Source organism: Schistocerca nitens, chromosome 9 (genome assembly GCF_023898315.1).
Source record: "Schistocerca nitens isolate TAMUIC-IGC-003100 chromosome 9, iqSchNite1.1, whole genome shotgun sequence".
NCBI classification, from domain to species: domain Eukaryota; kingdom Metazoa; phylum Arthropoda; class Insecta; order Orthoptera; family Acrididae; genus Schistocerca; species Schistocerca nitens.
In genome coordinates this window covers 15,827,809-15,842,142 of record NC_064622.1, presented here as the reverse complement: position 1 = coordinate 15,842,142, position 14,334 = coordinate 15,827,809, and the positions used below count along the sequence as shown (strand labels likewise).

The window sequence follows — 14,334 nt, the reverse complement described above, 5'->3', positions numbered from 1 at the left end:
CTAACTAATGTAAATCTACCCGATGATGGAGGTTTAAACCTTCGAAACGCGTCGTGGAAATAAATAAAACGGTGACTGGTAACAGTAAACTTGTTTCATTTAATGTCAGTATCAGTCACGGTAAAGCCTAACCTAAAAATGTTCCCATTTAAAGCCTTCGTAAAAGTAGAATGACGCAACTGGCAGGATGAGATAAATCGCTGGATTAGAAAAGAATCAGCGGTATCTCGGGTTCGTCCGTTCTGGAATTAGCGAGCTCACTGAAGTCTGGTGTGAAATTCCAGATGGTGCCCGCGTGGTCGCTGTGCGCTTTTCTGTGTCTGGTGGTGCCGCCGGGTCAGCTGGAGGCTGCCCGGGTGTTGGGGCTGTTCCAGTCGGTCGGCCGCAGCCAGTGGGGGCTGGCCGAGACCTTCCTGAGGACGCTAGAGCAGCGGGGCCACCAAGTCACCACCGTCACCACCTTTCCCTCCAGCCGGACGGACGGCAACTGGACAGAGATACTCATTGCCAACCCTTACACTGCTGCAGGTAAGCCACACTGCTGGACATAGAACGCTGGTTTCCCTAGAGCAGGCATCTCCGAACACCACCAATTCGACCTGCGGTCACGGGTGTGTCGTGCACGGTGTCCCACACGCCATAATTTCCTTTACTACAGTGCAACCTTATTTACCGTGCACCTCACATAACGAGGGATTCGCGCAATGAATAAAAGAAAATGCAGGAAATTGATTCGCCTAACGAATGATATTTCGCATAAATACTCTGTTTAGCATAATTTTTGCAGCCTTTCATAATCATTCCGAAAATCACCTGGATCGTTCACTGTGGCCGCTATTAATTAAGACCAAGTCACACGTTCTCCTACAAGCTACAGATCTGTAATGTAGAAACTCCGACAATGGTGTATTCAGTCAGCTGTACTGATAGCAGTGCGCCACGTGTTCTAGTTGTTGCCACCCCTGCTCCACCTTCTGCGACAGTGTTATAAATACTCTGCGACGATGTTGCCAGATCTTTTCTTCATCACTGTGTGGTAACCCTTTTCCTTGCAATGTCTGTTTATGAATTGCAATTCTAATTTCCCATCGTTAACTAACACGAATTTACTAAAGATGGCCATAAGGCAGTAGCTAGGCGAGCTACAAACTTAATAAACTACAATCCTAACTTTTTGGACAAATTTTGAAGCAGGGACATAAATATATGTTTTCAGATAACTTCTGTCAAAAGTGGAGTGTACTGCACTACAAATAAAAACTGCAATACTATATAATAAATCTGCTAAGGTACCTATTTTGTAAACTGAATACATTGACCTGTTCTACACATATTCTTATGTAAAACAGTGTTTCACTTCACTAGTGTTAATCATTACTAAGTTTCCGGAAAAACATCAAGTCATCAAATGAAGTACAGTGTAAAATTTACAATGTACATAAATAATATTAAAAGCATTCAATAATCAGCTGATATTCAAAACTGAGAATATTTTATTCAGACATGCCACCACAAATTCATGAAGATACTTTTAACACTATAAAAAATCTTGATGAAAAAAATAAAAAGCATGCATACAAATCTTACATCTGCTTCAGAGGGATGTAATAGACCGGAAAATTTAGTATATGATAGACAGATAATTCAATTTACGTTTATGGCTGGAGATGAACAAAAAATATACAATTTTGAATATGATTTCAGAATTAAGAGAATTATAATTGTTGGTAAGAATATAATCAGGGATTGGAATTTGACGATTTTTGTTTTACAGTAAGTGTATCTGATAAACTATATGAAATAAATAATAATAATCAATTAATCATTGTACAAAAATCAAATTTTCAAACTATAAGATTCAAGGATAAAGTAAAAACTGTGCCAGTTGATGTAAAGTTAATTGTATTTGGTGAAATAATTAAAACGTTAGTAAGCATTTATCCTACATAAATGGAAACCCATATCTACTCATTGAACTGAAAAAAGTTTGCTGAAACACATAACCCTCACAGAGTAACAACTGAAAATGGAAGACAAAGAATTGAGGGTCTTTGTACAGTATGTAAAACTAAAAATAGTAAATTCATTTAAAAAATTTAATATTTGTGAAGAAATTGTGAATGAATTACATAAACCAATGAGAAAAATTTTAAACAAAGAAATGTAATTTCTTTTGGAATGGATGATCTATGGCAAGCTGATTTAGTTGAAATGGACTCAGGTAATCTGAAAGTAATTCCAAAAATAAAGAAAGGATATAAATATTTATTAACTGTAACAGATGTTTGTTCAAAATTTGGGATATTCCAGTTAAAGATAAAAAGGTAAAAATGTAGTTTATGCTTTTGCAAAAATATTTAGAGAAGGCCACAATCCAAAATATTTACAAATAGATAATGGAAAAAAATTTTATAATAAAGATGTTCAAGAATTGATGAAAAGTATAATATTAATCATTACTCAACTTTTACCAAATTAAAAGCATCTGTTGTTAAAATGTTTAACAGAGCATTGCAAGAAAAGACTTGGAAAAAATTTCCTTCAAGGATGACATGAGTTGATTTAGTCTCGAAATTAGCTGACAAACACAAAACATTCAATTATAAAACGAAACCAACAGCAGTTAATGAAAGAAATTACAAACCAAGATAGAAATAAATTTTAAAAAGGAACTAAAGTTAGAATCAGTAAACATAAGGGACTTTTGAAAAAGGAAATGCAGCCAATTGAACAACAGAAATTTTTGAAGTCCAAGATGTTATTCATTTTGGGGACAGCGAAAGCAGTCTTCAGACTGTGTCTTCTACAACCGCATATAAATTGAAAGATTTAAATGGTGATGAAGTAAAACAAAATTTTTATAAGTATGAATAATAGGAAAAAACCTATCCTCATGTATACCTTCTTGGAAAAGTTCTTAAAAGGAAAGATAATAAAGTATATGTTAAAAGGTTAGGATCTGATGATACATATAACAGTTTGGTAAATAAAGAAGCAGTCTTTGGACTGCTTTAGCTGTCGCAATATAATATTATCTTATAAAAAATTTATATATAAATGGAAGCCTTCATTGAAACTTTAAATCAGTTTGATACTAATTATAATATTCGTTCCGGTTAGTGTTTTATTAAAGAAGATAAGCTGCAACTAAAGCAGTCCTTGGGCTACATCCAAGTATATTTTAATATTCAGATAAAAGTTAACAAAAACAATTCAATGTCAGAACCATTTGAGGATTTTAAATTTGAGTTGTTGGAATCAAATATTGGATTTGGTGACTTTTACTTATTAAATGTACATAAGAATAGTTATGAATGTTATATAAAATTTAATTACAAAAAAGTAATTGAAAACTTACTTTTATTGAGAAATAATTAATTTGCATGTTTGAAGTCCCTTGTTCTACTTATTTTCATCATCTTCATCAGCTACCTAAATTAAAAAATATCTTCTAAAATTTATATATATAAATTTACCAAACACTACCAATGAGAAAATTATCTCTCCATTTTTTCTCTCCGTATGTTATCCGGATGACAATGAAAATATAGTATCTAAATTCATAACTCAGTTCACTGATATGAATTATTTGCACAATCTTAATGGAGAAGAAATTCGTATTGTTTATGAATACTTAAAAAGCAATTGTAAGTTATTTACTGTGGTATTTAAAATTACATTACTTCAGTCTCATGAAGATTATTTATATCAATTATCAATTGTTCTTGAGTGTAGTCATCCAAATATTGAAATAACTGATGACAGACAATCCTTAAATTTTCTTTCATTCTTTCATATAAATTTATTGAGTTAGGATCATATGCAAGTCTTAACATTTCTTCACAATCTGGATATCTCTCTATAATTCCACATAATTGTGTTTGTAAAATTTCATCTTTGTATTCTAATGACATAATAATAGTATTCAGATTCATCATCAATTAATTTTACAAGAACGAACATATGTCTCAAAATTAATATCTTATGTAACTACATATGGTTGTATTTCTCTGATAATTTAATATTTCTCATGAAGTTTTCAGATTCTTCTCTTCTTTTCTTCAGAACACACATAGCCATTTCTTGACCAATTTGTAAATCTTCAATTTGTTGTTCTAAATTTGTGTTGACCATGTTTTCTAATGGTTGGTAAAACTTCTTTAGTTACCAATTTAGTAAACATTTCAGCAAGAGGCAAATTTGATTTAAATATCAACTTTTACAGTCAAGATTTGTTGATAAATATAGTTATTTTTTTCATTATGAATTAGACCCAGTAATTTGTTGATTCTAGATATATATTCATATTTTAGTTTATCATCGATATCTATATGTCTTCGAATTGCATCATCAGTATATTTATGCTCCAGTAACTCTGTAACATATTTGGCTTTACCACAGATTACTCTCTTTGTCATTTATAACAAAAACGTCTTTATTGTTATAAACAATCCTGTATTATTCTGAATAAATTCAAATAAATTGTTGCAGTCTGAAGTCTTAAGTCATGTAATGATGTATGTTTCTGAATTAGATATCAATGGAATTGCCACCATTTATTAAAAATAATTTTTATTAGTTTTTTAATTTTTAATAAAATTAGGTTTTCCTTGTCATATTTCAGTATCATAATATTCGATTGCTGACTTTTGTTTAAATTATTTGATGTTTTTGTATGTTATCAAATATTTGATGCATTGAAAATTGATATTATTACAGGTAGGTAAATATTTACACACTTGAAAATAGTCATAAATAATATATAAAATTTCATCTGCTTTGTATTTCCAGGATTCTCCATCTGAGACCTTTCAATATCAATAATGGATAAAGTTTAAGATATGCAGGAGGGGAGAAAATCCTTTCTGAAATTCCGTAATGAATTAAGTTCAAAATTTTCGCAGGGCATTTGGATTCCTCTGTAAAATAATAAAATACCATTTGTTTAAATTTTTCAGAGGTGCTACTCTGCACCTCTGGTTTTAGTATCCTTTAATTTTTAGAGAGTGGGACACCACTTGCTGAAAATATAAACCCAATTTGCCATATGTAGATTTATTATATCATTAATCAATTGCTCCTGAGTGTAATCATTTAAAATATTAAAATAATTATGAAAACAAATAATTCTTAAAACTTCATTCATTCATTGATATAAATTTACTGAAAAGGAATTGGAATGAAGTAATAACATTTCTTTACAATTTGGATGTCTATCTTCGATCCTATATAACTGTTTTCATACATTTTTTCTCTGAGCTATGATAACGTAGCAAGTGTACTCGCAATCATTGTCAAATAATTTCAAAAAACGGAAGTCGGTCTAAAATTTTCACTGTTTGAGGGACAACATGAGGTAATAACTTATTTATTTCTTCATTTAGTTCGTATATTATCTATGAAGCAATATGAACCATTTATCTTAAATTTTCTATTCGTTCCCCATATATTTTATTGCATTCTTCATTTTTTAATTATTTTTTCTGGTTGTTCTATGCAATAATTTTTGTGATTTATCTTATCTTTATAAAAAGATATTACTTCTTTTTTAATGTTACAGTCTCCATATTTTCTAATTCTTCTTCATAAGCCCAATCTTGAAAATTTTCTGGTAAGAGCATTTTAGATCTCATAACTAAGGAATATAGACCTGGTTCATTGATTTTTTTTTGTTTTGTAAATATTTAGATGGTCTTGAATTGCTTTCCTTTGTTGAACATATCCTAAAAATCAGTAACTTGATTTTTGTAATACCTTGAATTATTCTTTTCATCAATAATCATACACACTTGATTATTATTATAAGTAAGCTTGTTGATTAGATCTATAATTCATTACATTCAAGAGAAAAAAAATTTATTAGACTTTTAATTTTTTAATTTAAAAATTAATGAATACAATCCCAGTTCATTAATGAAATTGATATCTGCATGTAAGTGTAGCTGTTGGCTTAGTAATCATTACAATCTTTTCAAATCTGTTTAAAATTTTCAGATGGGAAATTTTACCTCTCTGGTATTACATATGGAAAACTTAAACTGTCATTTGTAATTAATGCATTTCTTTGTTCGAAGACTGGATTAATTTTTAAGAGGAAAATGATACTTTTTTGAATTTTAATTTTTTTATTGATCTAATAAAAATTATTTCTACGAAGTGGTGAGCTTAAATAGTCTGAAAGTCAGTGAACTGAAAGCTAGACCAAAAGAATTATTACTTAAAGGGTACATTAAACTTAAGAAACAACAATTTATTGATCAGTTGCTTGAGATTAGTTCATCTTCAGTGCATGATCTCATTAATAATCATAATCTTAATGAAGAAATGAATAATAATATTAGCAAGCCAAGCATGAGCTCTTGCCATTGCAATGAAGTGGATGAATTAAAAACAATTATGTGACTTCTATTTAACAAATGAAACATATGGTGTAATAGTGTTGATTATATTAAAAAGAAAAATCCAATTAGTGAATTTGAATAGAAATAATTAATTTCGAGATGTTATAATATAGCCAAAAAATTTATAAGAGAATTTCAAGATAAACTAAATTGGAATCACATATCAAGGTGTCAAAAATTATCTGAAGATTTTATTAGAGATTTTCAGGATAAAATACATTTCAAAGAAATGCTATGTAATCTAACATTATCTAAAGGTTTTATGAGAGAAGTTCAAGATAAATTAGATTCAGAAAATACATCAGGTGAACAATAATTGTTAGCCTCAACAATGAACAAGAATTGTCTGAAGAAATATATAATGGAATTTAAAGATAAAGTTAGTTGCGAAATAATTTTAAAATATCAGGAACTATCTGAATCTTTTATACAAAAAATAATCAAACCTTATGAAATACTGATGGAACAATCAAAAAATTTGAATGTCCTAAATCCTTAAGTAATGAAAATGATCTATTTATAAAAACTATATAGCAGCACTACCGTTTGGGACAGGAAAAGTCAGTTTTGGTGCAATATTTTGGAGTGCAGCCAGGCATGGGCCTGTTGACAGTAAGTTATGCTACCAGTGGTTGCAAAGTAGAATGGAGGCCATAGGGCCATAGACCCGCTGAAAAGAGTAAACGCAGCCATCTGCAAGGTGCTAGTTACAGGCAGAAGAGGCCCACTGAGCTACCTAGGTGTTACGAGTACATGACTCAGAGCAGTGCGTTAGCAAAACAGGTGCACAGCCATGTATAAATAGGTGTGGGTTTGTAACGAGATTCATTCACGTGTGGCAGCTCTCCTGGATGTCAGGGCATGTCAAACCACCAGCTACATGCAGCAGCAGATGGGGCACTAACGTTCCAGTCCACGGCAGCTCACTGTTGGACCCTCTAAGGCCGACACATTGTCGGTAGCCAGCCAGCCAGTGGAGGGCCACTGTTAGGCTTGCTACTGCGAGCAGTCGTCTTAGCTCCCAACACATGTTGGAGGCATCCTGGGGCGATGGCTGCATATTTGGAAGCCGGATCGTGAGCACTTGTGGTCGCCGCGATCTCAGCCACGCCAGTAATAAGGACACAGCTGGCCACCTGCAGTTCACACCATGTGGTGCTGAGTCAGCACGGACGCCAATCGCTGAGTCAAATGCCGGCACCCTGACAACACCACAACTCCGCTGGCGTACAAGTCTGATACACAGCAGCGTGTTGCACTGGGTCGCTGGAGCGGTGGCCTCAGCATTGCAGGACCCTGTGATGCAGACCGAGGTGAACGGGGCACTGTAGTGGAAACAAATAAATCATTTGGAAAGCTTGGACGAGTCTTAATACAGTGCTTTCTACCTCTCTCTACTTCATTTGGTGTCAGAATAGCGGATTTCATCTGCTCAGTACGACGTTTGAGCCCACCGCCTGCATTACGGTCACAAGATGTGGTGAGTTTTGACCAGTTTTCTTTTGAGTGTTGGACATTTTTGTGTAGGCACATTAATTGTTTTTGCCAGAATAACTGTTAGTGCATTTGGGGCAGTAAGAGTTATTATTTTTTGTGGCATTTAATTACTTTTGTATTGGTTTGAGTATGATGTTACCATGTTGATACTGAGGTGTAGGGAGTTGGGTTATTCGTATACTTAAATGGTTTGTTTCGGGACTAAGTGGGAATGATAGCAATACAATGGCAGAGTCAGGGATGCGAGGTGTGTCGGAACCAGAAGCGGTACGGATTTTGTTGGAAAAAGTGGCAAAATGGACAACAGACAATACGCAGTTGAGAAATGAATTAACATCTATAAATGAGCGGGAAACCGCATCTGATCGGTCGTTACTGCCTAGGGTGCAGGAAATAGCTGCTGCGAGTTTGATTATTCCGTTTTCTGTTAAGGCATCTGAGGATGTGCGTTCGTGCGTGGAGGATTGGAGGTTTCAGTGGTGATGAATGGTTGGTCTGATGAGCAGTTGTTAAATATAGCCAAGATTAGATTAACAGGTGAAGCGGAAACATATGTAAGGTGTTCCGAGGCCTTAAGGAAGGCAGGACAAAAAATGGCTCTGAGCACTATGGGTCTTAACTGCTGAGGTCATCAGTCCCCTAGAACGTAGAACTACCTAAACATAACTAACCTAAGGACATCAAACACATCCATGCCCGAGGCAGGATTCGAACCTGCGACTGTAGCGGTCGCGTGGTTCCAGACTGTAGCGCCTAGAACCGCTCGGCCACTGAGGCCGGCTGAAGGCAGGGAAGTTTAAGCAGTTATAGGAAGGGTTTTTACAAAGGTGCAAACAACAGAATAACGCTCGGTACTTTAGGGAGGGTTAAGTACAATGTGAAAGAGACAGGGGGAGACGATGGAGAAATTTGAGGACAGGATAAGGGAAATAAGTGAGTATACTTACGAGTTGGGTGAGAGTGATGAAGCGAATAGTGTTCCGTTGCAGGAGGCCGAACAAAGAGCACTTGATGTAATTTTGAGAAGGTTACCGGCGCATATGTCACGGAAAGTGCGTGAAGGAACTCTGGAAGAATTGTATTCGGCCATTCAGCTGGCAATTCGATGTGAGGATTGGATTGGTTGGGGGGAAGAGACCAAATAGCGAGGTTATCAGTCTCATCGGATTAAGGAAGGAAGTCGGCCGTGCCCTTTCAAAGGAACCATCCCGGCATTTGCCTGGAGCGATTTAGGGAAATCACGGAAAACCTAAATCAGGATGGCCAGACGCGGGATTGAACCGTCGTCCTCCCGAATGCGAGTCCAGTGTGCTAACCACTGCGCCACCCCGCTCGGTTTCAATGTGAGGAAGCCGGCCGCCGCGGTCGTCTCGCGGTTCTAGGCGCTCAGTCCGGAACCGCGCGACTGCTACGGTCGCAGGTTCGAATCCTGCCTCGGGCATGGATGTGTGTGATGTTCTTAGGTTAGTTAGGTTTAAGTAGTTCTATGTTCTAGGGGACTGATGACCACAGATGTTTAGTCCCATAGTGCTCAGAGCCATTTGAACCATTTGAACCAATGTGAGGAAATAGATGTGGCAACAGGGGTACGTGTAAGGCAAACAGTGTTTACAGCGGGTTTGAAATGTTTTAAGTGTGGTAGTATGGGACATGTGCAAAGTCAATGTACCCCGTCACCGAGGAGTAAAGGAAGGGGTGGAAATCGGCAGTGGGGAGGATGGAGAAGTGGAGATAGGAGAGAGTGGACAAGCATTAAACGGCAGAGGGGTTCCAAGACCCACCTAATGGAGCTCCCGTTTAATTTCAATGCTACGGATAAATATGGAGAGGTGAAATGTTCAGTGGTAGGATCTGTAGGAACTAAAAAGTTTAAGATTTTGTTGGACACAGGGGCGCAAGTGTCAGTGGCTACTAGGAATATAATGGGACGAAGGAAGCTAGACCCACCACGTTATAGGTTGGGTGGAGTGGGGAATAAGGAAGTCACACCTTTGGGGTCGGAGACAGCTGACTTTCGAATAGAGAAAGTCCGATTTAATGCATGCCTGGAGGTAGTACCATGGGTAAGCGAGGGCTACGACATGATTCTAGGAGTAGATTTCTTGCGTCAACATCATGCCAAAATTGACCTTGGACAACGAATTGTGGAACTTGGTGGAATCTTATCTTAGCTAGGGGAATCTGTTCTCAATGCAGAGCTGTCGCGAGGGGCGTTCAACGTAATGAACAAACGAATTGAACCGCGTACATTAGTATTAAGGCTTAATTCGCATGAGTGTGTGTTTAGTGGCACCAGGAAGTCACTTTGGTTAAGTGTGGAGTCAAATCTACCTGTAGGTACGGTATGTGTTATTGAACCATTGCAGGATAATGAAGTTTTGGGTTCACTGGGTTGTTTTGTGAAACGTAGTGTTGTACACGTACCAGAGGGGAATGACAGGCGAGTAGTTCCCGTGAATGTGGATAATTTTAACGCTGTAGACGCGAATTTCAGGAAAGGAGTTTTAGTAGCAAATTTGGGTGTTCTAGATGATGAAGACCTGTGTTCGAGATGTAGGCGAAGCGATCAACCACTAACTGCCGATAGAACTGCTTTGGGGGACAAAATTAAGCATTTGAATGGAGGAGAAAGAGATCATATGGAAGAATTATTGTGGGAATTTAAGGAGTTGTTTTTTCCACAAGGGCCGTTACCAGCAACTCCATTAGTTCAACATAGGATACCAACAGGGAATGAAACACCTGTTTCCCGTACACCATACAGAATACCGAGGTATTTGCAGCCGATTGTGGAGGAGTTCATTGATCAGCAGCTTGCGGACGGTATAACAGAGCATAGTAATAGTTGCTGGGGAGCGGGCATTTGCCTAAAAAAATATGAATGGAACTAAGAAATACAGGTTCTGTTGTGACTATCGATACCTCAATAATCAAACAGTAACGGACGCATACTCCATTCCAAACATATCAGAGACTTTGGATCACTTAGATCAGTGCCAGTACTTTTCTACGATGAATTTGACAAGTGGTTATCATCAGTTATAGGTGGCTCCAGAGGATCGTCCAAAAACAGTGTTCTCTACTCCTGGAGGCCATTACCAGTACATCAGAACGTTTCAGAGGTTGCTAGACAGTGTCTTGAGGGGTTTGAAACCACGGCAGCGTCTTGTCTATTTGGATGACATTATAATCGTTTCAGGTAGTATGGAGCAACATAAACAGCAGTTAAGGGAATCTTTATGAGGCTAAGAGCAACTCGATTGACGTTGAGACTGGAGAAGTGTCATTTTGCATGAGAAGAAGTAAAATATTTGTGTCATATTATCAGTAAGGTCGGAGTGCGAACAGAACCGAGGTTGGTACAGGCTGTAAGGGATTTTCTGGAACCGAAAACAGTTAAGGAAGTACAGTCATTCATCGTAATTTGCAATTTCTATCGAAAGTTCGTGAAGGGTTTTGCAGATTTAGCACAGCCGTTGACGCGATTATTACGGAAGGGTGCGAAATTTGAGTGGACAGAAGAGTGTAAGAAAGCGTTTGACAAACTGAAAGAAGTGTTACCATCAATTCCGGGTCTTGTGTTTCCAGATTTAGAAAAGGAGTTTACACTAGCTTGTGATGCATAGAACCAAGCATTAGGGTGTGTTCTTAGTTAGGAAATTGATGGAAAAGAACATCCTGAAGCCTGTGCGTCTATGCAGTTGAATGCAGCAGAGACGAATTACTCAGCAACTGAGAGGGAGATGCTTAACGTAATCTATGGAATCACATATTTTAAATGTTATTTACATGGGAGAAGATTTCGGCTAGTGACAGATAATGCTGCATTGAAGTGGTTGTTGGGGTTGAAGGAAACGTCCACTAGACTCGCTAGATGGGCTGTGAGGCTTAGTGAATTCGACTACGAGGTGGTGCACAAGCCTGAGAAGAAGCACGGTAATGAGGATGCACTAAGCAGGAAGGTGGAAAAAGTAGAAGTCCTAGGTTATGATCTAGCAGTATGGCAAGAATTACAGGGTGCAGACAACGATTGTAAATTGTATTGGACACAGCCACAGTTTAATATGTGCAACGGTCTTCTGTGCAGGGAAACAAAGTTAGGGCCAAGGGTAGTAGTGTCAGAGAAGTTGAGGGATAGGGCTTTAAAGGAAGCACATGATCACTTGTTATCTGGTCATGGAGGGTGTAAAGCGACAAAGAGGAAAGTGGCAGAGAGGTATTGGTGGAGAGGCAGGAAAGCAGATGTGGATCAGTATGTCAAGAACTGTATACCATGTGTGCAGAGAGCAGATTTGAGCCGGAGACAGATACAGCTACAACGATTGCCAGAAGCGAGATGTCGATTTTCTTTGTTGGGGATCGATGTCTTAGGACTTTTCAGGTGAACTCCATCGGGGAACAGATTCGTTCTGTCAATAATAGACCATTTTTCGAGGTATGTGGAGATGGTGGCTATGCCAAATCAACAGGCGGCAATGGTAATGTAAGCATTAGCAAACAACTGGATTTTGAAGTTTGGTGTACTGGAGACAATAATTGCTGACCAAGGGTCCAACTGCATGTCGGATTTAATGAATAACCTGTGTAAATTGTTGAACGTAAAGAAGTTGAGGACTAGCACATTGCATCCACAGGTCAATGGAATGACAGAACGAGTACACAGAACAATCAGGAAGATGCTGAGTTTTTATGTGGATTCTCATCACCGTCAGTGGGACGAGTATCTGAAGAACTGTGTATGCACATACCATGCAATCCATACAAATACCGATTTGTCTCCATATGAGGTAGTGTACGAGCGAAAATGCTGTCACCGTTTGATTTGGTGAGGCTACAGAAAGGAAGGACAAGTGAATCTGTACGTTAATTTGAAGGACAATTCGGGATGTTTGGAAATGGGTACAAAAGGCAAATACTAAGGCTTTAGAAAGGCAGGAAGATGCAGTAAAGCAGAAAGGAAGTTTACCATAGTATAGAGTGGGGTAATAGGTAATGCCGCCCAGCCCCTATACGCAAAAAGGGAAAACGAAGAATTTCCTCACAAGGTATCAAGGGCGATACCAAGTTGTTGAAACCACAACCCCCATTAACGTTAATCTTCAGCTACCAACTAGAGCAACGATTGTACACATTCGGTGGTTACGGCCATTTAAGGGATACCCGGATGTGATTCCACGCATGTCACAGGAAGGAATGAGGAAGAAAGAGAGAGTGAAGAGAGGTGCTAAGCACAGAGAAAACCAGGAATATAGAGTACTGCATGAAGTAACGTATGCTTTGCGATCTAGAAAGTAGTAGAGTATTTGTAGTTTTTTTGTTTTCATGTCATGTATCATTGAGTTTGCATAGATTAATTAGGCATTGTGTTTTACATGTGTTTTCGAGTATTGTAAGCCTGCTAGGGGCAGCAGTCTTTTTGAAGATGGAGGAAGGGTGATGGTGATACCAGTCCTCATGTCACTGAAAGAGGAAGTGTAGCGTCTGACATATGTGGAGTGTTGTTGGAGGAGAAATCAAACGCAGTTCTGGAGAAATAAATGCGTCGGAGTAAGTTTTGCGGCAAAGTCGTAATAAATATGTGTTGAAAGATGTCAGAGTCGTACGATTTTCTGTTTAAATTTTTAGTTATCGACAGTGCTGGGTCGGGAAAATTGTGTTTATTGCACCAGTTCATATAATGTAAATTTAAGGGTTGAAGAAGTCACACAATCGGTGTTGGGCTTGGATAAAAAATAATGAATGTTGGAGTAAAATCTATGAAGCTACAAATATGGGACACTTGCACGGTGCAGGTATTTTTAGCTGGGGGAAAGGAATAGACTGTCCAAGGGACATTGTGGAACCAAAACTGAGGTTGTAACAGGTCAGGATGAGTTGGATCTTCTCCACCTACGAGAATTTGGTGGTAGTAGCAAGTTTTTTTTTTTTGAGCAGGGAATATCTGCAGAAGCGAAACGTATAGAGCTCGAGGGGAGCGGAATTTTAATCAATGGAACTAAGTGTAAGATAATAGAACCAACCTTCCATCTGCCAGCATCAATTTCAGGAGTCATGTAATTGAATGTTACACAGCCACAGCTGTACTGGTTTTATGACAGAATTTCAAGATAAATTAGATTCGTAAAATACATCAAGTGAACAAGACTTGTCTGAAGAAATATGTAATGGGATTTAAAGATAAAGTTAGATGGAAAATAATTTTAAAATATAAGAAACTATCTGAATCTTTTATACAAAAAATAGTTAAACCTTATGAAATACTGATGGAAAACTCTAAAAAATATGAATGTCGTATATCCTTAAGTAATGAAAATTATCGATTTATAAAAACAATGTAGGGGCACTACCTTCTGGGATAGGAGAAGTCAGTTTGGGTGCAATATTTTGGAGCGCACAGGCTACAGCTAGGCACGGGCCTGTTGACCATACGTTACAC

At 37.4% G+C, this 14,334-nt stretch overlaps 2 protein-coding genes across 14 annotated transcripts in view; both read left to right on the top strand.

Annotated features, from left to right (window-relative positions):
- The window catches only part of LOC126203013 (UDP-glycosyltransferase UGT5-like), a 972,471-nt gene that overhangs the window by 776,673 nt on the left and 181,464 nt on the right, over nucleotides 1-14,334 (top strand). The gene's annotated exons all lie outside the window — the stretch shown is intronic.
- The window catches only part of LOC126203018 (UDP-glycosyltransferase UGT5-like), a 125,175-nt gene that overhangs the window by 57,283 nt on the left and 53,558 nt on the right, over nucleotides 1-14,334 (top strand). Inside the window, exon 3 of the mRNA XM_049937256.1 lies at nucleotides 285-528. Coding sequence (XP_049793213.1) covers nucleotides 285-528 — 244 coding nt within the window. The remainder of the gene's footprint in view (nucleotides 1-284; nucleotides 529-14,334) is intronic.